The 24,191-nt window shown below is 35.9% G+C and overlaps 4 protein-coding genes across 8 annotated transcripts; all 4 read left to right on the plus strand.

Annotated features, from left to right (window-relative positions):
* The first annotated feature begins 7,930 nt into the window (after nucleotides 1-7,930).
* Nucleotides 7,931-11,794, plus strand: LOC108814237 (uncharacterized). 4 transcript variants are annotated; one of them, XM_018586769.2, is made up of 12 exons: nucleotides 7,931-8,935; nucleotides 9,036-9,131; nucleotides 9,212-9,283; nucleotides 9,407-9,481; nucleotides 9,745-9,825; nucleotides 10,016-10,155; nucleotides 10,230-10,469; nucleotides 10,561-10,738; nucleotides 10,823-10,906; nucleotides 10,987-11,116; nucleotides 11,184-11,341; nucleotides 11,428-11,794. In XM_018586769.2, exons 1-12 carry the CDS (start codon nucleotides 8,813-8,815, stop codon nucleotides 11,608-11,610), a joined length of 1,560 nt encoding a protein of 519 aa, XP_018442271.1. In that variant the 5' UTR covers nucleotides 7,931-8,812; the 3' UTR covers nucleotides 11,611-11,794. The 4 variants fall into 4 exon arrangements, with proteins under 4 accessions (XP_018442271.1, XP_018442279.1, XP_056864356.1 ...); XM_018586777.2 differs by having other exon boundaries at nucleotides 11,217-11,341; XM_057008376.1 differs by having other exon boundaries at nucleotides 10,561-10,717.
* Nucleotides 11,795-12,625: 831 nt separating this feature from the next.
* Nucleotides 12,626-15,305, plus strand: LOC108814250 (cold-responsive protein kinase 1). Of its 2 annotated transcripts, none has more exons than XM_057008384.1 (7): nucleotides 12,626-12,897; nucleotides 13,287-13,372; nucleotides 13,517-13,632; nucleotides 13,732-13,942; nucleotides 14,022-14,265; nucleotides 14,390-14,540; nucleotides 14,632-15,305. In XM_057008384.1, exons 2-7 carry the CDS (start codon nucleotides 13,309-13,311, stop codon nucleotides 15,043-15,045), a joined length of 1,200 nt encoding a protein of 399 aa, XP_056864364.1. In that variant the 5' UTR covers nucleotides 12,626-12,897; nucleotides 13,287-13,308; the 3' UTR covers nucleotides 15,046-15,305. The 2 variants fall into 2 exon arrangements, with proteins under 2 accessions (XP_056864364.1, XP_018442305.1); XM_018586803.2 differs by lacking the exon at nucleotides 12,626-12,897 and adding an exon at nucleotides 12,956-12,987.
* Nucleotides 15,306-16,889: 1,584 nt separating this feature from the next.
* On the plus strand, nucleotides 16,890-20,141 carry LOC108826895 (uncharacterized). The gene is made up of 9 exons (XM_018600575.2): nucleotides 16,890-17,763; nucleotides 17,839-17,968; nucleotides 18,046-18,566; nucleotides 18,651-18,731; nucleotides 18,818-18,922; nucleotides 19,028-19,141; nucleotides 19,237-19,320; nucleotides 19,391-19,462; nucleotides 19,558-20,141. The coding sequence occupies exons 1-9, from the start codon at nucleotides 17,443-17,445 to the stop codon at nucleotides 19,816-19,818; spliced, it is 1,689 nt and encodes a 562-aa protein (XP_018456077.1). The 5' UTR covers nucleotides 16,890-17,442; the 3' UTR covers nucleotides 19,819-20,141.
* A 348-nt stretch (nucleotides 20,142-20,489) lies between these two features.
* LOC108841109 (NADH dehydrogenase [ubiquinone] iron-sulfur protein 8-B, mitochondrial) lies at nucleotides 20,490-22,516 on the plus strand. Its single transcript, XM_018613894.2, has 9 exons — nucleotides 20,490-20,633; nucleotides 20,732-20,827; nucleotides 21,144-21,222; nucleotides 21,312-21,365; nucleotides 21,461-21,552; nucleotides 21,636-21,749; nucleotides 21,841-21,908; nucleotides 22,026-22,137; nucleotides 22,224-22,516. The coding sequence occupies exons 2-9, from the start codon at nucleotides 20,774-20,776 to the stop codon at nucleotides 22,317-22,319; spliced, it is 669 nt and encodes a 222-aa protein (XP_018469396.1). The 5' UTR covers nucleotides 20,490-20,633; nucleotides 20,732-20,773; the 3' UTR covers nucleotides 22,320-22,516.
* The last annotated feature ends 1,675 nt before the right edge of the window (nucleotides 22,517-24,191 follow it).

Below are 24,191 nucleotides of genomic sequence, written 5' to 3' on the forward strand. Positions count from 1 at the left end.
AAAAACTTGGGGTCAGATTAAAGAATATTCTATTTAATTGGTGTTGATGAATCAGCATTTTTCATTTTAGACGGCTGGGATGAAGACACGAATGATCTTTAGACAATCAGAAAGTTTTCAGACAAACTAGCCGTTAAGGTTTTCACTTACGAAATAAAAGGAGAGAGCCGTTAGCACTTTAGCAACAATTTAAAAAGAAACTAGATTTTGACCCGCCCTTAGAAGGGCGGGTATATTTTTTGTTTTACATTTTTTTATAAATTTAATTTTTATATTTATGTTTTTAATTACATTTTTTTTCATTATATAATATCAATATACTAAAAAGGGCGGGTATATTTTTTGTTTTACATTTTTTTATAAATTTAATTTTTATATTTATGTTTTTATTTACATTTTTTTTTCATTATATAATATCAATATACTAAAATAGGAATATGATCTATTGATATATGTGTGGTCAAATTGTTTTACAATAATTATTAAAACCTCTTATTAATTATTAAAAAAAAAATTATACAAAGAAAAATATAAATATAATTAAAAACATAAATATAAAAATTAAATTTCTAAAATATGTAAAACAAAAAAATATACCAGTTCTTTTAAAGGCGAATCCGAATCTAGTCAATACTATTAAAATAGAAACATAACATATTGATATATGTATGGTCAAGCTATTTTAATACAATGATTAAAACCTCCTATTAATTATTTAAGAGAAATGTTATACAATGAAAAACAAAAATATGACTAAAACATATAAATATAAAAATTAAATTTCTAAAAGAATATAAAACTAAAAAATATAAAAGGGCGGGTCCAAATGTAGAAATATATTTAAAACCCGTTAAACTAAAATATGTAGAATATCGGATCATGATCATAATTTTTAATTTTAATTTTAGTTGTTTAGTTTTAGTTTTAATTTTATTTTTTAAAGAAACATAATTTTTATGTTTGTGTGTTTGTATAATCATATTCTGTATTATATGAATTTAATAGAATATATAAGTTTTGTAAGTATGTACATGTATCATATGGTAAGGTTTGGTCCTTTTGTCAATATTCAGTCCAAATTATTTGTTTTTTTTATTTGAACATAAAAACAGGAACACAGGGAAGTTACGAACGGTTAACAATATTCGAAGCTCAAATTATCGTTTCATATGCCGAGGAAAGTTACGAACGGTTAACAATACTCTAGATATAATTATATTATATTTTATGCAGTTACTTTTTTAAGTTAGACCCAACCTTTTATTAATTGGTCATACATGAGAATTAATAGAATATATATAATTACAAAGAAAAATACAAATATAACCACAAAAAAACACAAATATGAGAATTATAGTAAAACAAAAAATATATCCGTTCTTTAAAAGGCGGGTCAGAATCTAGTTATGGTTTAATTTTGTTGATCTAAACATCTATTATTTCAACTTGATTTTTAGTGGTTTATTTTAAGAAATATTAACAATTATTAATAAATAATTAGTAAGTCTTGAAAATGTTGAATTTTAAACCTACTATTTATTCTTTATTATCAATAGAGGAATTGTCGTTTGGCTTCTTTTATTAACTGTCGTTTAATATATGCAGACAATAGTTCTTAATAAATATTAAATTAATTGCTATTATTCTATATTATTTCATGAATTTTTATTAGTATAAATTAGTTTCAGATTCCTAGAATATAGGAATGAGGAAGTTATGCCGTTAAAAGAAAAAGGGAAATGGGAAGTTATAATATATTTCATTTTTGAAAGAATAAAATATGGAAATAATTAATTGGACACAACATTTTATCAATAGGTCATGCTGAAGAATTAATAGAATATATATGTTTACAAAGAAAACTACAATATAAAATTAAATTACTAAAAGAAAATTAAAACAAAAATATATCCATTTTTAAAGGGGATCAAAATCTAGTAAATAAAATAAAATATCACTGGCCTGATGGCAAATGTTGTTGGTTAAATAGGGTTTTGTAATTAATAAGCTTGATACTATTCTATACAACAAAAGCTCGTATGCCAAAAAGAAAATACAACAAAAGCTCGTTTTGCATTTTCATTTAATTTATCTTTTTCTTAATGAGTGGCATAACTGTAATTTACTTCATCATCTTCCCAGATTATTCTTTTTAGGGTTTCCCCTCTGTAAATCTATTTTCATGGTGGTCATCAACTATTTCCCTGTAAATTATCAAATTGTTGTGTGACTACGTATTAGTTATGTCTCAAATACATAGATCTACCATAAAAGATCAGTTTTAAACATTCAAAACTCAAAAAAAAAAAATTGCAACCTTCGATTTCCTCCGCCCATGACGAAATCATCACGGCTAATATCTCGTAGATGATTAATTTGATGCCTTACCCGAGAACATGGCCTTTGTCTTAAATTTTGTAGTCACAGACCATTAAGTGGAATAAATTTAAGCAACTACAAAGTGATTTCAGAAACCACAGATGGATAGCTTGTACTCTGTTTTTGTGTCTGAGTTCTGTATTTATTGGTTACTGATAAATTAATTGATGATCATAAAAAGGGCTCTGAAAGAAGACGTGATAAGTATTTTTGTTTTTGGTAGAGAAAATGATAAAGTGATTAATGTTTTGATATAATTAGATGTAATTATATAAAAAAAAAATTTAATTGGACACAACCTTTAATCAATTGGTCATGCTGAAGAATTAATAGAATATATAGAGAAAAGCCGAAACGGAGCCGTTGGGCCCATCCACTGATGGAAAGTAATTGTACGTAATGGACCTTAACTAAACTAGATCATCGGGCCGAGCTGAATTCATATACCTTCGATTTCGAAAAACCTACTCCCTTTCTTCTTTTTGGTCAGGATTACAAAATAGTAAATATGAAAATGTAGCACGGAGTTGTGTTTTTGATTCAATAATATTTCCAAGTACAGTTGAGTATCTGATCATAAATTCCAAACCCTAGGGCTTTTTTTTTTCTTAATTTTTTATAACATTTTTTGTTATTGGATAAAGATTAGAGTTTGGTTTAATTGGTTAAGCTAAGACAAGTTCGGGTTATCTAAAAAATTCAGCGCAGTTGATGCTGAATGTCTTCGGCCCTATAAACATCTGTCAAATTAAAGTTACTCATGATCTCTGTCTTATTCTTTGCTTCCAAGGGCATATTTATTATCAAATCTGTTGTAATAATCCTTTATGCCAACTTTATTAATAAAAATCATAGCCATGATCTGTCTTTGCAGAACATTCTAACTGCGGTTTTAGGGTATCAAATCTTGCTGTAATAATCTTTTAGGGAACATTTATAATCAAAATCATATATCCTAGTATCTGCTCGATACAAAAAAAAAACAACCTTTACTCTACAATAATCACAATATATATGCTTCTAACAAAATCGAATCGAACTTTTTATTGCGCAGACTAAGATCCGGAAAAAAAAACAGTGTTTGAAGACAGAAAAGCCTTAACTATATATATTAAAATAAGTAGAGGGAGAGCGAGATTCAGATGGTAGTGCATGATGTAAAATTCATCAGAAGATGTCAGAGTTGGATTGTTCTATGGTAACATCATCATCATCATTATCATCGCTCTCTCCCTCTCATAATTTTCTTTAGATAAAGACACAAAACCAATAGTTCCCCATTGTCAAAAAAAAAAGACAAAATTTTAGAACTTTTCAATAACGTAAACAACGAAAATGAATGCAAGACGCTGCGTTGGCTGTTTAAGGAATGAAGCTTATATAGTGGAAAACTTTAGGGTTTTGAGTTCGATTAGCTTCAAGATCAAAACGCTGTCATTTCGATTTGTACGGGTTTGAATGAGGCTACTGGGCTTCCATCAGTCGGCCCAATAGTATTAAAGAGTTCGTTTATATTGTCTGGGTTCGTTTTACGGGACGTCATAAAAGCTGGCAAGTTGTTTGAATATGACATCATCATCTCCTTGACTCAGAAAAACGACAAAACAAAAAAATATTCCAAAGGAAAGTGAGCGGTCTCTCTCTCCGTTTCAAGTTCAACTGTCTCTCTTTCCTTTCTCTTAAATCTCTAGATTTCTGATCGTAGCTACATTGAAGTCTCTCACTTTACTCTTTCCCATGGCTGCCACTGACGAGGACCAAGGTTTTATTAAGCCTTTCATCTCACATAAGTCAGCTGAATCATTGGTGACTATATCTCTCTATCTTTCTTCTCTTGCTTGCTTTCTTCAGAGTAAAAAAGAATATTTTGTGCATTTTAAAATTAACTGCTTTTGAGAAAAGAACTTAAAAGTCCTTTAACTGTTTTTTTGTTCTGTAGCTTCAAATTAGCCCCAAAAAGCAGTAAAATGTCATTTGCTTTTCTGTATCAGATCTTTTGTTCGGTGGCTCCTGCTTTGTTTTTAATATAGCATGTGTTATTGACATTCTTAGTTTCTTACTTTATTTATTTGAATATTGATTAGAGTCTCATGTGTTCTGCGCTACTGCTATTATTGTGTGTTCTGAGAGGTTGATTTTAGTAATGTTATTATTATATGTTTAGGAGATTCCGTTGGGCCTCAATGTTAGATATCAGATATTGTTACGATTGTATAGTTCCTATATCTCAGGGAATATTCCTTAATAGTTGTAACTGTATGGCCTTTATAAGTAACGATGAATACAAAGTATAATTCAAGGGGAACTCATTAACTTACATGGTATCAGAGGGTTCACAACGATTCTGAACCTACACTCTCTCAATTTTCTTCTTCTCGCTTCTCTCTCTTCTTCGTGTCCTCACTTTCTCTTCTTCAATGGCGGCGGCGGCACCTGCAATTCTCGAACGAGCCTATGGTGTCACCAACATCAAGCACCACATCCCCCTCATCTTGGACATCGACGACCATAACTATGACGCGTGGAGAGAGCTCTTTCTCACACACTGTCAAAGTTTTGATACCTCAGGGCATCTTGATGGATCATTGGTTCCTACTAACGCTGATGATCAAACTTGGCACAAGAGAGACGGCCTCGTAAAGCTTTGGCTTTATGGAACTCTATCAAAGGATCTGTTCAAAGCAGTTTTCAAGACCGGAGGAACATCAAAGGAAATATGGGATCGGATCGAAAACTTCTTCAGAAACAACAAAGAAGCTCGAGCGATCCAGTTGGATCATAAACTACGGACAAAGGAAATGGGAAATCTCACCGTCCATTCCTACTGCCAAGAACTCAAATCGATTGCAGATCTCCTGACGAATGTTGGAGCACCAGTCTCGGAGAGAACGCTTGTCACATACATGCTCAATGGCCTTGGCTCAAGGTATGACAACATCATCAATGTGATAATGCATCGACAACCTTTCCCTACATCCGGTACTACATTCTCTTTCTAGATCAATACTCAAATTTCGTATGGGTCTTTCCTCTTCGGCATAAGCATGAAGTCTTTTCCAAATTTCAAGAATTTTATGCTTATGTTAAAACTCAGTTCCATGCAGATATCAAATCCCTGCAATGTGACAATGGCACTGAGTTTAACAACGCCCAATTTCATGATTTCTTCAAAACAAAAGGCATCACCTTTCGCTTCTCCTGTCCCTACACGTCCCAACAAAACGGACGCTCCGAGAGGATGATTCGAACTATCAATAATGCTGTGCGCAGTCTTCTATTTCAAGCTCTTCTTCCTCCTTCTTTTTGGGTTGAAGCTCTGCATACAGCTGTTCATATCATCAATCTCTTACCATCAAAATCCATCAACAACCAAACACCTTTCACTACTCTATTCAAAAAGCCTACCTCTTACTCACACCTCAAAGTCTTTGGCTGCCTTTGTTACCCAAACCAAAACTACCCATACACTTCAAAGCTCTCACCTCGATCGTCAAGATGTATTTTTCTCGGGTATCCTCAAGATCACCGAGGATATAAGTGTTACGACCTTTCCACGAGAAAAATTATTCTCTCTCGTCACGTCAACTTTGACGAAACGAGTTTTCCATATCATGACTCGTCTTCTACTTCCACTTCAACTTATGACTTTCTTGACGATCTCTCTGCTCCTTCTCCTCTGCTCCGTGACATTTTGCAACAACCTGTTTCTCAACCTTCGCTTCCTCCTCCTATTCCTCCGACAGAGCCAACTCAGACAGCTCCCACAGTGTCTGTGGCACCAAGGCATACAATGTCAACCAGATCACGGAGTGGTATAACAAAACCCAAACAGATCATGTCTCTTCTAGCACGATCGTGCTCTGCCCTTCCTAAAAGCCATATAGCTGCTCTCAAAGACCCGTTCTGGAACAAATCTATGCAGGTTGAGTACGATGCCATTATTAAAAGCCATACTTATGATTTAGTGCCGCGACCCCCAGGCGTTAATATTGTTAGATCAATGTGGTTACACAAGCTTAAATATGATGCTAATGGTGTTTTTAAAAAGCCAAAATCTAGATTGGTGGCTAATGGTAAATCGCAGGAAGAGGGAATTGATTTCTCCGAGACCTTCGCACCTGTGATCAAGCCTGCGACAATAAGAACCGTCCTTCACGTCGCTCTTGCAAACAATTGGCCGGTCAATCAGTTAGACGTTCAAAATGCATTCCTTCATGGTACTTTGGATGAAACAGTATACATGTTCCAACCACCGGGGTTCGTTGATCCAACACGCCCACACCACGTCTGCAAGCTCAACCGCTCAATTTACGGATTGAAACAAGCCCCTAGGGCTTGGAATGCTCGATTTGTTGCTTTCATGACTAACCTTGGCTTTGTGCAAACCAAAAACGATGCAAGTCTTTTTGTTTACAGGGGAAACGGCAGCATTGCATACCTCATACTCTATGTAGACGACATAATTGTCACAGCCTCAACAACTCCTCTACGCAACAGCATCATCGCTGCATTGAAATCAGAATTTCCGATGACCGACGAGGGGACTATAAGTTCGTTTCTTGGCGTATCTGCGGTTTATAATGACAAAGGCCTCTTCTTGAGTCAAGCCCGATATGCAGAGGAGATAATAGAAAAGGCTGGTATGAAGGACTGCAAACCGATAGCCACTCCTGTTGACATGAAGTCCAAGCTAGCTGATGGAGTTGGCAAACCTGTTCTAAATGCCACGGAATACAGAAGCCTAGCAGGAGCCTTGCAGTATCTGACGTTCACGAGACCAGACATAGCTTATTCAGTACAACAAGTATGTCTTTTTATGCATGATCCAAGAGAAGAACATATGCTAGCTCTGAAGCGTGTCATAAGATATCTTCAAGGCACAAAATCAAAAGGTTTGCAGTTACTGAAGAACCAGAAGCTCACACTTACAGCATACACCGACGCAGACTGGGCTGGCTGTCCATCAACTCGTCGCTCGACTTCCGGTTTCTGTGTCTACATTGGAGATAACTTAGTGTCATGGTCGGCCAAGCGACAACCCACTGTCTCACGCTCCAGTGCAGAAGCCGAATACAAAGGAGTCGCAAACGCCGTTGCAGAAGCGTGTTGGCTAAGAAATCTGCTTCTTGAAATGCATTGCCCACTGCAAAAAGCTACAGTGGTCTATTGTGACAACGTTAGTGCCGTCTATCTATCTACCAATCCGGTGCAACACCAAAGAACCAAACACATAGAAATCGACATTCACTTCGTCCGAGAGAAGGTGAAAATGGGACAGGTTCGGGTCTTGCACATTCCTTCATCACTGCAATATGCAGACATCTTTACAAAAGGCCTACCTTCTTCCTTATTCAACTCCTTCCGCTCCAGTTTAGGTGTTTCAGACAACCACGCTGCAACTGCGGGGGAGTGTTAGATATCAGATATTGTTACGATTGTATAGTTCCTATATCTCAGGGAATATTCCTTAATAGTTGTAACTGTATGGCCTTTATAAGTAACGATGAATACAAAGTATAATTCAAGGGGAACTCATTAACTTACACTCAACGAACACTTTCCGGATCCATTGCCAAATACAGTGGATCTCCTAGACTATTGTGGGAGATGTTGGACGGTTAGGACGAAGAGAAGAGGAGAGAGCGTGTTTCTAACTGTTGGCTGGGAGAATTTTGTAAAGGACAACGAGCTTGAAGACGGGAAGATGATGAACTTCATCTATGACTGCAACCGAACCTTTCATGTTATCATATTTGGTCATGACAGCGTTAGCGAGCACAGAGACTTTCCTCGAGCAGTAGTAGATGTTAGTGACTACGAAACCGGCGAAGAAGAAGAAGAGTAACTGAAATTTGAGACTGTATCATCCAAGTAGGGAGAAGAAGCAAATGCCTGCTCTCTTTAAAGTCAGTTTTATCAGTTTGTTTTATTTGAGTCGATGTAACAAATATTTGGGCCCTTGGCTCACTGGTAATAGCCAGTAACAATTGCACTCTCATGCTTTTTAAATAGAAAATCTTTAATCAAAAAAAAAAAACTAGATGTTTAGGTTGTTTATAATCTTTAACGAACATTCTTTAGTTGTCTGCTTTAAATCTGTGTTTTTATAACATGGATCAAAAGACTAGTCATGTCAGTGCTATTTGTATTTCAGACGAGTGTTAAAAAAGTGTGTGCCTGTTTGGTAGTAGCGTATGTTGCATACTCGGTCCGAAGGAGAAGGTTAGCTTTTGTCACGTGACAGGAAGGATGTATTTGTTAGAAATAATAAATGTTAACCCAAATTGAACATTATTCAAAAGTTACGGGGCGTTTTTGAAAAACAAAAGTTTTCACGGCTAAAAGCAAGTGTGTTAATTCTCTCTTGTCTGTTACTAGCCCCGGCGTTTGGCGGCGGAAAGTGCAATCCTTGGGTCGCCGGATAAAGAAAAAAATGAAGAGAGGAAAGTATACTTGCAACACGAGATCTGAAACCCTAGAATGGATCACATCAATCATTGAGTTCCTAAAACCCTTCTCTTTCATAATCAATGCCCACGTTGTCAATTTCTTCAAGGTAATATCCAAAGTTGTGTTCTTTCCGGTGGGCAAACAAATCTAAAAAAGTGTGGATTATGAATTTTATGAGGTCATTTGGTATGTTTGTTAAATCTCAGGATAAGCAATGGGAAGATGTTGATGAGGAATGGGTGAGCTGCTTGAGGAATGAGAAGCCGGAAAACATTCTTCTTATTCCCTCCGGTAGTATCCAGGTATAAAGTTGACAACTCTTTTTTTTTTTTTCTAAGTTTAGTTTAGGTGGAAAGTAGTGACTAGTATGTGTGTGTGTTAGGATCACTGGCCTGCTTCACTCAAGGAGTTTGTTCACACACTAAGGTCTCTATCCTTTCCTAGAGCGCAAGCGGTAAACTTCCTACCATTTTCTCCTATGTTTTTTTTTTACTGCCTTTGGGAAACACTGAATGGTTTGGAACGTTTCTCTACCACATGGACTGAATATGTAGAAACCATTTTCAACTGTTGGCAGATACTAGCAGATGTGAATGTGGAACCACTTGGCACTGTTCTTTCACAGGGCATGAATCTGAAGAAAAAACATGAGGTACAGTGTGTGTCTTTCAATGATGTCTAAGCTGTTTCTGCAGTTGTGTGACTAATCCCAATCCAAGACTCTATAATGGTTTCTGGCTGTTCAAGTTGTACACGTAAAATACAGAATATTTTTAAGTTATAATAATCACCAAAAGCTCATAACATTTTATATAAAATTTTCTTGGTGCAAAACTAATCGTTTATCTGATTAATGTATTTTTCGTTCCCTTCTCCTGGCCACATGGATCTATAAGTCGTGGTATTATCGTGCAGGTTGAAGTTCTTTCCTCTGTTGTCAGCTCAGTTGTTAACAGCGTTGGAGAATCTACTGTTGTTGATGTCGGTTCTGGCCAGGTATATCTGACTTCAATCCCCTTTCTCATGTTTTACCCGTTAATCACATTTGTATAGTTAGTATCGTTCTTTTCTTTTGCATATGTGACTCAATGGTTGTTATGTTATTATACCTTAGCATGCTTTTTGGCAACACCACTGGCCTATTTAAACATTTTGTATGATCACTTGTCAAAATATTATTTTTCAGGGTTATCTAGCGCAGGTTCTTTCTTTCCAGTATAAGCATCCAGTTGTTGCGATTGATTCATCCTCTCATCATGGGAACGTAACTGATGCACGAGCATCACGCATAAGCAAACATTTTGCTTCACAAATGCGTAAATCTGGGTAAAGCACATTATTATAATAAAATTATTCACAACTCTGGTCTTTTTAGACTTATTATACCTCTTCTCTGTTAGTTCAGGAAACAAGTGCCCAGATGCTCCAAAGACGATTACATGCCGTGTACTATCCGCAGAGATGTTGAAATCCTTAACCAATGTTCCTCTGGAGGAAAACGACTTGAATATAATAAATGCAACTGCATTGAATGAAGAAGGTCCAAGGAGTTCACAATCGTCAAGTGGTGCAAACAGACCGTGTTCACTTGTTCTTGCTGGCCTCCATGCATGTGGAGATCTGTCTGTTACAATGCTAAGGTTAGTTTGACTGCAGTTGTTACATATCTTTTGAACACGTTTTTAGTTTGGTTCCTATTACTGTGTTTAAACGCAACTTTGATTTCGTCAGGACATTTATGGAGTGCGAAGAAGTTAAAGCTGTGGTGAGCATTGGCTGCTGTTACAACTTATTATCTGAAAAGACTACTAGTGAGGATTCTTGTTCCAAATGTGGGTTTCCGATGAGCGCTGGTCTCAAGTCTTTGGGCTTTTCGCTTGGCAAAAATGCACGTGATCTAGCTTGTCAGGTTTTGTATGTTGTATGTATGTTATGTATGTTCTTCTCTGTAATCTTTATCTATTGATGATTTTTTTTTATGTGGGTTTCTCAGAGTGCTGAGAGATGGAGCAGCTTGGGAGAAGATGCTGGTTTGCAGAACTTCGAGTTGCATTCTTTTCGTGCTGCTTTCCAAATGGTAATACAAGTGTTTGGTTCTGTTTACTAATTTTCAGCTATCGTCTCTAACAAAGCAACAACCTATTCACATCTTTGAAGGTTCTTTCGAAGCATTATCCAGAGGTTTTGGCGACGAGTCCCTCTATTGGACGCCAAGGGAAGGCCTTCCGTCGTCAAAAGCAAAGAAAAGCTCTTGAAACTCCAGCAAAAGTAGATACAAGTAGGAAAGGTAAAAGATTTTTGGATGGATTAGATTCTATAGTTTTGTTTTTGCTTATCTCTGTAATTCACTGCAGACACCGATGACAAGAAATCTAGGACGCATACAGGTTCAGATTCCACTAGTTATTCTTCTTTTGAGAAGTTCTGCCTGTCGGCATTTTCCCGCCTGAATCTAGAACATCCTCAAGATCTCGACCTGAGTGCCACATGGAATGAAGCTGATGCATTCACGGTAACCTGCTATTCCTCAACCCTCTCTCTTTGGTCTCAGGATTCACTCATATGCATTGATTGGATGCTTGTCTAAAAAATATGCAGGAACTGATAGGGCCTTACTGGTCTATACGAGCTGCATTGGGACCAGTGCTTGAGACATTGATCTTGCTTGATAGACTTATGTTTCTCCAAGAACAAGGAGAGTCCGTTGAGGTTACAATGCTTCCCATTTTCGATCCAACCATCTCACCTAGGAACGTCGCCATCATTGCTAAAAGGCTTTGACCGTAAAAAGCTTATTGAGCAGTTAAGAGAAATTCACCTGAAGTGTCTACTAGGACCATTTCTTCCTTGTTGTTCGTGTTGTACAAGAAACAAACTAGGGAATGTATTAAGGTTTCTTTTGACTTCTCCACCGTTGTTACTTTGAAAACTCCGGTTTGTTTTTTCTTAAATCATTGTTTATGCCTTTTAAGTCCATAGGTTATAATTATTATTATTTTGACACATCCATTCAAAATTCGCCATTCTTAATTAGCAACTCCGTTTTTTATTTGTTGTTTCACGTTCATATTACAACTTGTTATATTAAAACCCTTAACTGATTTCTATTATAATCAGGTTGCGAGTTTGGTGACAGAATAAAGTACAAACTAAACAGCTATATAAATCCTAGTCAACAGATTTTTTATGGTTTATTTTATAGATTATAGGTTTATTTTGTATTATACTACAGTATAACCCCTATAAATTAATAATCTATAAATTGATATCTTTATAAATTAATATAATTTCATAGTCCTAAATTGAGTTTTGATTCAATTAGTATCTTGATAAATTAATAATTTCTATAAATTAATAAAAAATTATAGTTTTGGTGTAGTCCCAACATTATTAATTTATAGAGGTTTCACTGTATTCCGTTGATAAGCTATTCATTATTGCGAAATATAAATTTTATAAGTGAATGGGGTGGGAGTCTAAATTCAAATAGTTGAATAGAAAAACCTACACAGCACAGATTAATATCCATTATGATTTTTTTTTTGACAAAAGAATTGCTTAGATTTTCTTAGGATACATGTTGAAAAGCATTTATTTGAATATTATAATGAAGAAGGCAAATAATTGGTTCATCCTTTATGGACTAGACATTGGCATATACTTCAAAAAGCAAAGACTTAATTCAAAAGACAATGAGGAATCATAATACCCATGAATGGAGCATAAACTTGAGCCTAATTTTAAAAGTCAAATAATTTAAACGATGATTTGTTTTTTCAAAAAGTCGTTAATCAAAACTCAAAAGCAAAGAGACATTTAAAACATGAGAGAGAAAAAAAAAGTAAAAAAGAGACGGTAGCGTGCTTGGTCGTCTCGGAGCAACGTACAAGAAGATACTGACGTGTGCTTACGAGTGACTCATTGACTTTTTACCCGCCAGCCACCATACGAAGACCAGACCCCTCTTCCTTATTATTCATTCCATCTGTTACTCCATTTCAACAAATCTGTAATCTCTGATATCCACGCACGCGGCAAAAAGAGAGACAGTGACTCTAGTCTGATCGCGTAAAGACGCTAACCTTTTTTTTTTATATACCAACTTAGCAAGTCTTTCTACCTGCGATCTCTCTCTCTCTCTCTCTCTCTCTCTCTGAGGTGAATTTAGTTATATCTGCCTCTGTTTCTTTGTTCTGTGTCTGAATCTTGAGAAAACCCAAATTCAAAGTTGACAGCTTTTTTAGTTGCTTTAACTTTTAAGGTTGTTTGGTCCCCCCCACATGGGTGTTTGTGTTTTGGTGTTTCTTACTTGGACAAAGATTCTTCTATTTGATGAATTGAGTTGTAATTGAAATAGATCTATGTCTGGTTTGCTAATTAATAGTCAAATCTCTTAATTACGTTAGCTTTTTTTTTTCTTTCTCGTGATTAATCATTCTAATTAACGGCATAAATAGTTCACAGGTCTGTCTTACATTGATGGGTTGCTCTTGGTTCTCACGCCACAAAAGTGGAGGAAGACTTTCAGAAGTTGATGATGGAGGTACATGTACATGATCTAGGTTCTTAAACCAAAATGATGATTACTACTTCTGCATTTTTTTTTTGAGATGTAACACTTTCATAGTCATGTTGCTGGTTTCCTCTAAATTTAGTGTGTTGTTTTTTAAAAAAAAAATGCAAACAGGAATCACATCGATACAAAACGTAAAGATTTACAAATACAAAGAGATTCGTCAGGCTACAGATGATTTCAATCCCCTTAATAAAATTGGAGAAGGAGGGTTTGGTTCTGTGTACAAGGTAAATGAAAAAAAAGAAAATCACTTGCTTACTCTTCTCTTAAAAAATCCTCTTTTCTTAAACTCTTTGGGTGGGGGAAACTTTTTGTTTACTTTTTAGGGCCATCTTAAAGATGGAAAGATGGCAGCTATCAAAATCCTCTCGGCTGAGTCAAGACAAGGTGTTAAAGAGTTCCTGACTGAGATCAACGTGATATCAAAAATACAGCATGAGAATCTGGTCAAGTTATATGGATGCTGCGTGGAAGGGAATCACAGGATTCTTGTGTACAACTACCTCGAGAACAATAGCCTTGACAAAACCCTTCTAGGTGGTGCATGATTCTCCTAGTTTGTGTCAGCTCGTAATGTCATTTTCTAACCGAAAGAAATGTATTTTTTTTATTTCAGCTGGAGGCTACACTCGGAGTGGGATACAGTTTGACTGGAGAACTCGAGCCAAGATCTGCATCGGTGTTGCCAAAGGCCTTGCCTTTCTTCACGAAGAAGTAAGACCCCACATTATCCACAGAGATATCAAGGCGAGCAACATTCTACTCGACAAAGACTTATCCCCAAAGATCTCTGATTTTGGACTCGCGAGGCTTATGCCACCCAACATGACTCATGTCAGCACTCGTGTCGCCGGTACAATGTGAGTTCCTTTCTTTTTTTCTTATTCTCGCTCGTATTTACTCCGCTTTAAAATGATCCATGTTTTAGAAAAAAAAATTGTTTCTAAAAGATTCATATCTTTAACATGTGTATGTTTTGGTCAGTGGTTATTTAGCGCCAGAATATGCAGTTAGGGGACAGCTGACGCGTAAAGCAGATATATACAGCTATGGAGTCCTTCTGATGGAGATAGTCAGTGCAAGAAGCAACAAAAACACTCGTTTACCCACTGAGTATCAGTATCTGCTAGAAAGAGTAAAGTCCTCTTCCCTTTCTTCTATTTCGAGATGTGTCTAAGCTCTTCTTCTGAGAGATGATGATAACATTTTTTCTTAACACTCCACAGGCTTGGGAACTTTATGAGCGGAATGAGCTCGTGGATCTTGTCGACACAGGGCTTAACGGAGACTTCGACGCAGAGGAAGCTTGCCGGTACCTAAAGATCGGTCTTCTGTGCACGCAAGACAGTCCAAAGCTGAGACCAACCATGTCCACGGTGGTGAAGCTGTTGACAGGGGAGAAGGATATAGACACGAGGAGAATCACCAGGCCGGGTTTGATCTCTGATTTTATGGACTTGAAAGTGAGAGGACCCGTGGAGACAAAGCCAGATGAAGTGAACAGAAACAACAACAACTACACAGACCCTTCTTCTTATAATGCATCGTCTAGCTCTGGGACTAGAGACAACTCAAATGCTTTCTCGTCAGGGGCCTCATCTGCTAATCATGCGGTTTCTTCATTCAACAGTACCATTTAGAAAAGAAAAAGTTCCTTTTTAAAAGAAAAAGTTCCTTTTTAAAAGAAAAATGTCCTTTTTAAAAGAAAAATGTTTTTTTTTGTGTCTCATCATTTTCTTGGATTCAAACAGAGGTTTTCTGTTAGATTTTTAATCCATGTCTACTGTAGAGAAGCCTTACACTTGTTTAAGGTTGTCTTTCAGTTGTAAACAAATTTTTGAGTGTATATGTACATAAGTTTGAATCTAAATTGGTCAAAAGAGGTCAGTGACTTGAGTGATGATCTGTGTGTGTGTTAATAGTTTCAAACTTTCAATCATCTTGAATGAGTCTTAACCGGGAGGTTGAACCAAATCTTGTCCGATTGATTACCGTATCAGCTCGGTCTGGTCTAAACAGTTCGCAAGATGCGGGTCCCGCGAATTTAATGTTCACTTAATCCAAGTCCAAAACGATAAGAAGTAAGTCTAATCCCCTATATATTAATCCTGGAACATTGCAACATTGTTTGGTAGCCACGTGTCATCATGAGAATTATTCTGAGGATTGTTAGAGAAATAAGTTGGTCTATCTACACATATATTATAGTTTTTATTAAATAACTATTAAATCAATTATTAATATACAAAAGAATATTCTCTATTGTTTCCTTAAATAAAAGCTACGGAACTTCCTAATATGATTGACATATATATCACCATTAATGATTATGAATAATAAAGATTTGATAATAATTTTTTATCCTCTATACTTTTCGTTTAATTTTATTTGTTAAAATAAATTAAACAATCACATTAAGCATATAATAAAAAAATTATATTTTTTCTTATAGGTTGTATTTCGAATTTTTTAAAACGATTATAAATTAGTAAAAATGGTACAAGCCTCACATTGAAAATATTGTGATCAATGGTAACTTTTTTTCAGTTCAGCCTATCGTTTTAATGGGTCTTGAACATTTTTAATGATTAACTAAATAAATCACGTACATAAAAGAAAGTGTTTTGGTTTAAAAATTGTTGCATACCCAAAATCAGTATGAACCATCGTCACTTTCATTTAAAATTTGGTTACAATAAAAAATATATGGTTGGGAAAAAAATCCGAATCCAAATAACCGAACCAAATCCAATCTATAAAATAGTATGGAACTTTAATCAATTTGGTTAGATATCTGAACATGTTTAAAATTTTGGTATCTAAAAACCAGAACCGAACCCGATTCGGACCAAAATATTTTGGGTATCCGAGTATATTCGAATCAAATTTATATACTTAAATATATTATTTAAAAAAATTAATATCTCAAAAAAATAAACAAAATACTTAAGATGTTTTTAAATTGTCCAAAATATTTAGAAATATATAAAAATAGTAAAAATTATATATTTAAAATAACTAAACATTACTCAAAATACCAAAATACTGAAAATATCTATTCATTTTCTATCCAAATATTTAAGTTAAACCAATTTTTATGTTAAATTTAAGTATTTTGGTATACATTATTCAAATTTATATGTAACATATTATTTTTATTTTTATGTTTTGAGAAATTTAAAGTATATATGAACTTTAAGTTTTTAAAAAATTAAATGGGTTATCTGAATCTAAAACCAAACCGAACATATAAAGATTCGAACCAAATTTGCAAAGATCCAAACCGAACCTAACCAAACCAAATGATACCTACCCACATGTCATCCCTAATCAAATGTAAAAAAAATTATTGATAATAAAAAATGTATTATTTATTTAGATACAACATATTTAAAAAAAATTCACTCCGCGCAAGGGCGGGTTATCATCTAGTAAGAATGTATAAAGGTAAAGTATTTTAATGTTGCCTTCGTCTCTAATCTCTGTCTTTATACGCTACTGTATGTTCTCTCTCTCTCTTCGAAGAACTTTTTTGAATCTTTTAAAAGTTTCAACCTTTTTCTTTTTTTTTTGATGTTTCCATGAGCTCTTTTTGTGGTTTCCTACTTCCCGAGCTTATCTCTCTACACGAGTAACCCATTTACTTTAAACTTTAAAGCTCATCTCTTTCCTTTTTTTTTTCTTCACTCTCTTTTCTCCACTCTACGCACCGAACCTGAGGGAGTGCTTGTCGGTGCACGGTGATGCTCTAACGAAGTTTTTCACCGACAAATACTGCGATTAGTTAGGTTTCTTTTTCTGGATCCAGTTTGAGGATATGTACTAGACTGCTAGTTGTTGGATAAAGTTAGGGTTTTTGTGTTTTAGGAAGAGGGGAAGGCGATTGAATTAGCTACCGAGCCACTTGTAATGTGTAGGGATCTAAAAAACAGATCAAAGCAACGGCCAATAAGCTCGTCTGCTTGAGTTATACCAGTTTCTCCAGAATTGATCTGAGCTTAGGGGTGAGGTAGGGTTTAGGGTTCTTTTAGCTAGTAATGGAGGATATAGGGTTGGTTAAGCAAGGTTGGAAGTGGTTGCAGTCTCAGAAACATCTCTGCTCGTGTGTTTGTGCTGCAATGCAATGTTTTGTGGGAAAGACGGAAGCTTTCGCTGTGCGTCACTGGCCGCTAGTGTGCAGCGGATGCGGGAAGCTGTTAGGGTTGCTTAGTTTGTCGTTTCTTTACTGGAAAGACTGCGTTTTGAGGGGTTTCCAGTCCAGTGCCAAGTTTGGCTCAGCTGCTTTGCTCCTCATCATGTGGAGTTGCTTTCTCAGCCTGACCTCAGTTTCTTGCTTGGTCTACGTTCTCCTCGGTATGGTAAGGCCTCCTCTAGACCCCTCCTCTGTTCTTAATCGAGTTGAGTTGAGTCTCTTACCCGTTTTATCATTGCAGGGAGCTGCTGGTGCTGTTGTTGTGTACTTAGGTTGCACTCCGGGGATCTTCATTGTAGGACTGTTTGGGATTTTGATTATGTGGATGTACGCTAACTTTTGGATCACCGGAACATTATTTATAGTTGCAGGCAAGTGTCAGTATACTTCTTTTCTCTATCCTGTCTCTATCTTATTGTTAACTTTCTCAACCTTCTTTTGGAATCAGGTTATTTGTTCTCCTTGAATCACGCACGAGTGGTGGTTCTTATTGCGACGGTTTACGCAATTTACTCTGTCAACGTCAGACTTGGATGGCCTGGAGTTATTCTCTCGATGAATCTTGCGTTCTTGTCCAACGATGTGTTTATACGTCTTCTTCAGTGGTGCGATAGTGTTAGCGAGAAAGCACAACCGGAGGAGCCGAAGAAGCGTGAGACTGTGCTAGAGGAAGAGTTTACAGGAGAGTTCGAGTACCCTCCTTCTGCTGCTCCTCCTCCTGTTGAAGAAGAACCAGAGAAGAAGAAGAAGGTTCACGAGAATAAGTCAGCCAATAAGCCGGCATCTCCGGCAACTGTTGTTAGTAACTTGAAGAAGGAGGTTTCTAGTGTTAAAGTAGTGAACGTGGAAACGGATTCAGCTGATGAGATGAAAAGGATACTGGATTGTTTGAATCACTACGAAGCGTTGGGGTTCCCTCGGCATAAAAAGATTGATGCTGCGGTGCTTAAGAAAGAGTATAGAAAGAAGGTGTGTTGTTTGAAACTGACTTTGTATGTATGTACGTTCTCTTGGCTATGAGTTAACTTTGTGGTTCTGTTTCTCTGTTCTTAGGCAATGCTGGTTCATCCGGATAAGAATAGGGGAAGTCCTTTGGCAAGTGAATCATTCAAGAAACTTCAGTGTGCTTATGAGGTTAGTTTGCAGCTTAGATTCTGTAACCAGACGCCTCTTTTCTTTGTATTATGAATATCTAGACATGAAAAAGATAAAATTTGCAGGTTCTATCTGATGCTGTTAAGAGGAGAGATTACGATGAACAGTTAAAGAAAGAAGAATCTAGGACCAGGGTTGTCTGTCAGACATCACATGCTTCTTCGCATCAGGTTTGTTGATACAGTCTGTTGTGATATTTTCTGATGCATTTTGGTGCTGTTGTTATAAAAGTTGATGAACATGTTTTTTTTTTTGTTTTTAATTGCTTTTATCAGAATGGTCCAGATTATCGATCAGAAGAGTCAAGGCGCATACATTGTACTAAGTGCGGTAATTCACACATTTGGGTATGTACCAACAGGACTAAAGCAAAGGCCAGATGGTGTCAGGTTAGCTAACTCATTCCCTATTCTCCTTACAGTTGCATAATATCTATATGTTTTTTTAAATGTTAAATGGTTAACGCTTCCATTAAAAATTATAGGATTGTGGTCAATATCACCAAGCCAAAGATGGTGACGGATGGGTTGAACACAAAGGGACTCTGGTATTCGAGAAAGCACATAAGGTTAGGCTTTTCTTTCTACTTTGATTACTGGTAGTGATTAATTTAACTCGTTTCTTATCTTGTCCCATAGATTGAAATACCACGAGCTTTTGTTTGTGCCGAGAGCAAGATCTTTGATGTCTCAGAATGGGCTATATGTCAGGTTAGTGCTCTCTGATTCTTCACCGATGCTATAACTCTGTTCAGAATTGGCTAAAAGACTTAAGGCATCTCAAGAATATTTATATACCATTGAAGGGAATGGCGTGTAGACCAAATACACATAGACCAAGTTTCCATGTGAACATGGTTGGTTTGGAAAAGACAACGCAGAGGTCAAACTCGAGCAGGTTCCCGTGGGATCTTGATGTGGAGATGATGGACGAGGATGAGGAAGAGTTTGAGCTATGGCTTCAGCAAGCTATGGCTTCTGGCCTCTTCTGTGAGACGTCAAAACGCAGAAAAAGCTGGAGTCCTTTCAAGCTAACCAAGAAACAATCGCGAAGAACATCAACTTGAGGGAATACCACATCAACTACAAATGGGCAAGATCCACAATAATGGATCAATGGCGTTCTGTGACTTGTTTCAGTTCGTTCGGACAGTGGAAAATGAGTGAAGATGAACAAAAGAGCCTAAAAAGGAAGAACATTTTAAGGTTCTAATGAAGAAGATTGAAACATGGGGAGCTTAGAAACGAACATTTTTGGATCCCTTGTGACGTTGTCTGTAAATAGAATCTGTGGGGTATGTGTACTACTATCGAGTTATGTTTTTTGTTTTTTTTTTCACGAGAAAGCTACAGAGAAGACCGGTTAACGATAAACCTGAACTTTTTTTTATTGTTTTTCTCATATTAGTAGTTTAGATTGATGATCCATTCTCATGGCAATGCTTTGCTAAATTAGTTTGAATCTATTTATTTTCTGTTGTCGTTGAAAAGTTCGCCATTAACCGAGCTGTGATTACCAAATTGTTCAATAGTTTGTGTTTTGTTTTGTCTGTTAATCTGAGCTTTGTGTGAAGTGTGAACATTGGTCAATGGTCTGGTTTGGTCCACACCTTGAGAACTTGGAATGTCTATGTCATACCATATAAGTAAATCCGGTTGGATGTAAGTTTTTTTTTGGTCAAACATCCGGTTTGATGTAAGTTAAAGTTGATTTTCCCCGGTTATGACTAAAATTCATAACAAGGGTAAATTTGTAAATTGACATCTGATAGAGTTTTGTTGTCTTCTTCGTGTCCATGCCCTTGTGAAAGAGATCCAACTTTCTCTGGGTTTGTTTGCAGAAGCCAGAAAGGTTACTTCTTTGAGTATCATCGTGTCCAAGGTTAGGGTCTGATGATTGATTTTTTCTTCTTCGATTCTTCTTTTGCTTTATTTGTTATTTTCAGCTAATTATATTATCTTTCTCTTGTCAAAACACAGCGAAGAAGAAAGATCCAAATTTGATATTTGGAGCCTCCATCAATGGCTTCGTTTCTGGCTCGCAGGTCGCTCAATGCTCTCCGGACCCGACATATCGTATGAATCTTTTTTTTTTGCATTTTGTGTCCTTAATTTGCTATTCTTTCCACTCTGAATATTTTGGTCTAGCTTGGTGGAATCTGGAATTTGACATCAACTGAAACTGACCACATATTTAGGGATTTAGTTTATTGCTATTTCACGAGGCTATATTATTCTATAGGTAATGTTTTAGCTCAGTCTCTGCATGTACAATGTCCTTAAAACTGAGAGCAGCCTTGTTATAGTTAACTTTACTTTCTTTAGCTTCTTCTGGTGGATTATTACATGGGTTTCTTCTTGTATTTAACGTCTGCCTTGTCTTTGATTATAGGTTTCTTCAGGGCAAGCTTTACAGGGATCTCATCTCGTTGGGCTACAGTCCCGTGCTATATCGTATGGCACCAATAAAGGTATTTGTATATATATATATTTCTTATTGGTGATTAACTTATGATTTTTCAGGCATATATGATGATGAGACTAATGGTTTGCCTTGCAGATGATCAAGAAGCTGAGCAACTTGCTAAGGAGATCTCCAAGGACTGGAGTACTGGTAAGCTATTTGATCCACACACACACGTTTCCACCTTTTCTGTTTCACTTACTTTTCCTTTCTATGTGTATATTGACGGTTCTTATTTGTCACAGTCTTTGAGCGGAGCATGAACACCCTATTTCTCACTGAAATGGTCCGGGGCTTGTCGCTGACCCTCAAGTACTTCTTTGATCCAAAAGTTACAGTGAGTGATAGTCTTCCCAGAGATTTAGTTATTAGGTTGAAAGAAACATAATTGTGAATTCTGAAGTTTTGTTTTGTATGCAGATCAATTATCCTTTTGAAAAGGGTCCATTGAGCCCTCGCTTCCGTGGTGAGCACGCTCTTCGAAGGTATCCAACTGGGGAAGAACGCTGTATTGCCTGCAAACTCTGTGAAGCTGTAAGTTTTGAAAGTCTATGATACGCGTACCATATAGCATCACAGTTCACCTGAAATTTGAGGGATACTGGGTTTTCTTTTCTTTCATCAGGTATGTCCAGCTCAAGCAATCACCATAGAGGCAGAGGAGAGGGAAGATGGAAGCCGCAGAACCACTAGGTCACCACTTAAAGCGCTCCCATTTATTAAACCATATATACTTTCTTGTCAATACCGTCTTTGTCTCTCTGGTTATATACATCTCATAGTGTTAGTGATGGTTTCGGAGCTGTGCAGGTATGATATAGACATGACAAAGTGCATCTACTGTGGTTTTTGCCAAGAAGCTTGCCCTGTTGATGCAATCGTGGAAGGACCCAACTTTGAGTTTGCAACCGAGACTCATGAGGTACACACTAGATAGAGACATATCATTTGTACATGATCCTAAAGTTAAGATGTGTATCTGATTCTTCTTTTTTTAAATGACTGCAGGAACTTCTGTATGACAAAGAGAAGCTTCTTGAGAATGGAGATCGGTGGGAGACAGAGATTGCCGAGAATCTGAAGTCGGAGAGCCTCTACCGTTGAATTCAGAGAATGTTTTGGTTTGAATAAAAGATGCTTCAACTTTTGCAAACTGTTACCGACTTTGCTTTACTTGCAAGTAGTCCATACGGATGTGAAAACTGGGTTTGGTTTTGTTTCTGGTTTAAATTGGACCATAAATACCATACCAAACACTTTTGGAATATGAAGTTATGAATACATGGAGTTGTTACTCTCTAGTATTATGTCTGAACAGTCGTAAATTATCCGAAGAAAGGATGAACAATTGAACAGGCAACTATGAAGTCACATGAACAGTTGTGTTCGAACCTCAGCGTGCGTTTGTATAATATGTTCGCAGTCGTTGTCCCACAAACGGCATTTTGATTAGCCACTATAAAAATTAAAAAACTACAAGGAGGCCCAGTCACGACCTGCCTTGAGCAACAAGCTAATGTACGTGTCCTGGCTGGTTTAAAAATTGAAAGCATTACAATAAGACAAAAAGCTCTAGTATGAAATGGTGGTAATTAGGTGTCCCTATCTCACCCAAGTAACTTTTCCGTAACTTTGCTAGGTTCCTTGATGATATACGTATGTAATCAGATTAAGGTAAACGTTAGTATAATATTAATGTGTCTTTTTGCTTTACTAACTAGAGATTGACCCGCCCTCAAGAGGGCGGGTATATTATTTATTTTATTTCTGAAAAATATTAAATTTCTTTGATATAAATTTGTATTTTTAACTGCATATCTACATTTAAGTGTTAAAAATAACATTATAAGTGTGAAAATTACTATATGTTTAATGTTCTAATCGAAATAATTTTGATTATAGAATACATAATCAGGTTTTAGAATACCTATATGCAAATAGGCAATAGATTTAAAAAGTATAATCAAATTTGAATATAATTTTTGCGTTACTAACATTTCTAAATCCTCCACTGTTCAAAAATCATTATCCCAAACCTTGATTGGACCCAGTATATATATGTATGATTGCTATATTCGAAAAACCGAAAATAAACTCCGATCAATTCAACACCAAAAACCAAATGAGTATATATAGAGATTTCGTGTATATATATATGTGTGTGTGTGTGTGTGTGTTAGATATTATTTTGGATAAGTTTAGAAAATTGGATATAAAATATATAACTGAAACAGATAGTTTCGCTTAAAAATAGCCAAACCAGAATCTGATATAACGAATATCTATAAAAAGTAATGTATTTTATATGAGAACCATACCTACTCATATGTATGATGATCCAACTCGAACACGTCCATTTTTTTAATAATACATTAGTGTGTTCTTTAAAAAAAAGTGATATTCGAAAGAATTAACCTTTATTCGAGTGGATATCCAAACACCCATGCTTAATCTCAATTAATTCACTACTTAATAGAAATTGTAATTATTTGTCAACCAATACATATTTTAATTTGAATAAATAATACTACAAATATATTTTATAATACATTAATATGTTCTTTTTTTTATAAAAAGTGGTATTTGAAAGAACTAACCATTATTCAAACGGATATCCAAATACTCATGCTCCATCTCAATTAATTCACTACGTAATAATTGCTAAAAACTGTAATTATTTGTCAACCAATATATTTTTTAATTTGAATAAATAATACCACATATAGGTTATTATATTCTTAAAGATGTTAGGTATCTAAACCCATCTATATAGCCGATCAAAGTATATATAAATTCATTTCTTTTTAAGATTTAATAGGACTATCCATTTAGATCAACAATAATAATATTATTCCATTTAGTCGATATGTTGGCCTGGTGAACAAAAAAATGAAGATTAGTCTAGGATTAATCTGGAAATAGTTGTTGCTCAAAAAAAAATCTCGAAATAATTTTAGTGTGTTTCTTTCTTCATTT

This window comes from Raphanus sativus, chromosome 1, assembly GCF_000801105.2.
Source record: "Raphanus sativus cultivar WK10039 chromosome 1, ASM80110v3, whole genome shotgun sequence".
Taxonomy (NCBI): Eukaryota; Viridiplantae; Streptophyta; class Magnoliopsida; order Brassicales; family Brassicaceae; genus Raphanus; species Raphanus sativus.

What these genes read in the sequence shown, in the direction of transcription:
- LOC108814237 (XM_018586769.2), top strand. Translation starts at nt 8,813, where the DNA reads ATGAAGAGAGGAAAGTATACTTGCAACACGAGATCTGAAACCCTAGAA. An exon ending in TTCCCTCCGGTAGTATCCAG is followed by an intron (nt 9,132 to 9,211) that starts GTATAAAGTTGA and finishes TGTGTGTGTTAG; the next exon opens with GATCACTGGCCTGCTTCACT. An exon ending in ATGAAGCTGATGCATTCACG is followed by an intron (nt 11,342 to 11,427) that starts GTAACCTGCTAT and finishes AAAAATATGCAG; the next exon opens with GAACTGATAGGGCCTTACTG.
- LOC108814250 (XM_057008384.1), top strand. Translation starts at nt 13,309, where the DNA reads ATGGGTTGCTCTTGGTTCTCACGCCACAAAAGTGGAGGAAGACTTTCA. An exon ending in GGTTTGGTTCTGTGTACAAG is followed by an intron (nt 13,633 to 13,731) that starts GTAAATGAAAAA and finishes TTTACTTTTTAG; the next exon opens with GGCCATCTTAAAGATGGAAA. An exon ending in ACTCGTGTCGCCGGTACAAT is followed by an intron (nt 14,266 to 14,389) that starts GTGAGTTCCTTT and finishes TGTTTTGGTCAG; the next exon opens with TGGTTATTTAGCGCCAGAAT.
- LOC108826895 (XM_018600575.2), top strand. Translation starts at nt 17,443, where the DNA reads ATGGAGGATATAGGGTTGGTTAAGCAAGGTTGGAAGTGGTTGCAGTCT. An exon ending in AGAAAGAGTATAGAAAGAAG is followed by an intron (nt 18,567 to 18,650) that starts GTGTGTTGTTTG and finishes CTCTGTTCTTAG; the next exon opens with GCAATGCTGGTTCATCCGGA. An exon ending in CAAAGGCCAGATGGTGTCAG is followed by an intron (nt 19,142 to 19,236) that starts GTTAGCTAACTC and finishes TAAAAATTATAG; the next exon opens with GATTGTGGTCAATATCACCA.
- LOC108841109 (XM_018613894.2), top strand. Translation starts at nt 20,774, where the DNA reads ATGGCTTCGTTTCTGGCTCGCAGGTCGCTCAATGCTCTCCGGACCCGA. An exon ending in ATCGTATGGCACCAATAAAG is followed by an intron (nt 21,223 to 21,311) that starts GTATTTGTATAT and finishes TTTGCCTTGCAG; the next exon opens with ATGATCAAGAAGCTGAGCAA. An exon ending in CTCCAAGGACTGGAGTACTG is followed by an intron (nt 21,366 to 21,460) that starts GTAAGCTATTTG and finishes TATTTGTCACAG; the next exon opens with TCTTTGAGCGGAGCATGAAC.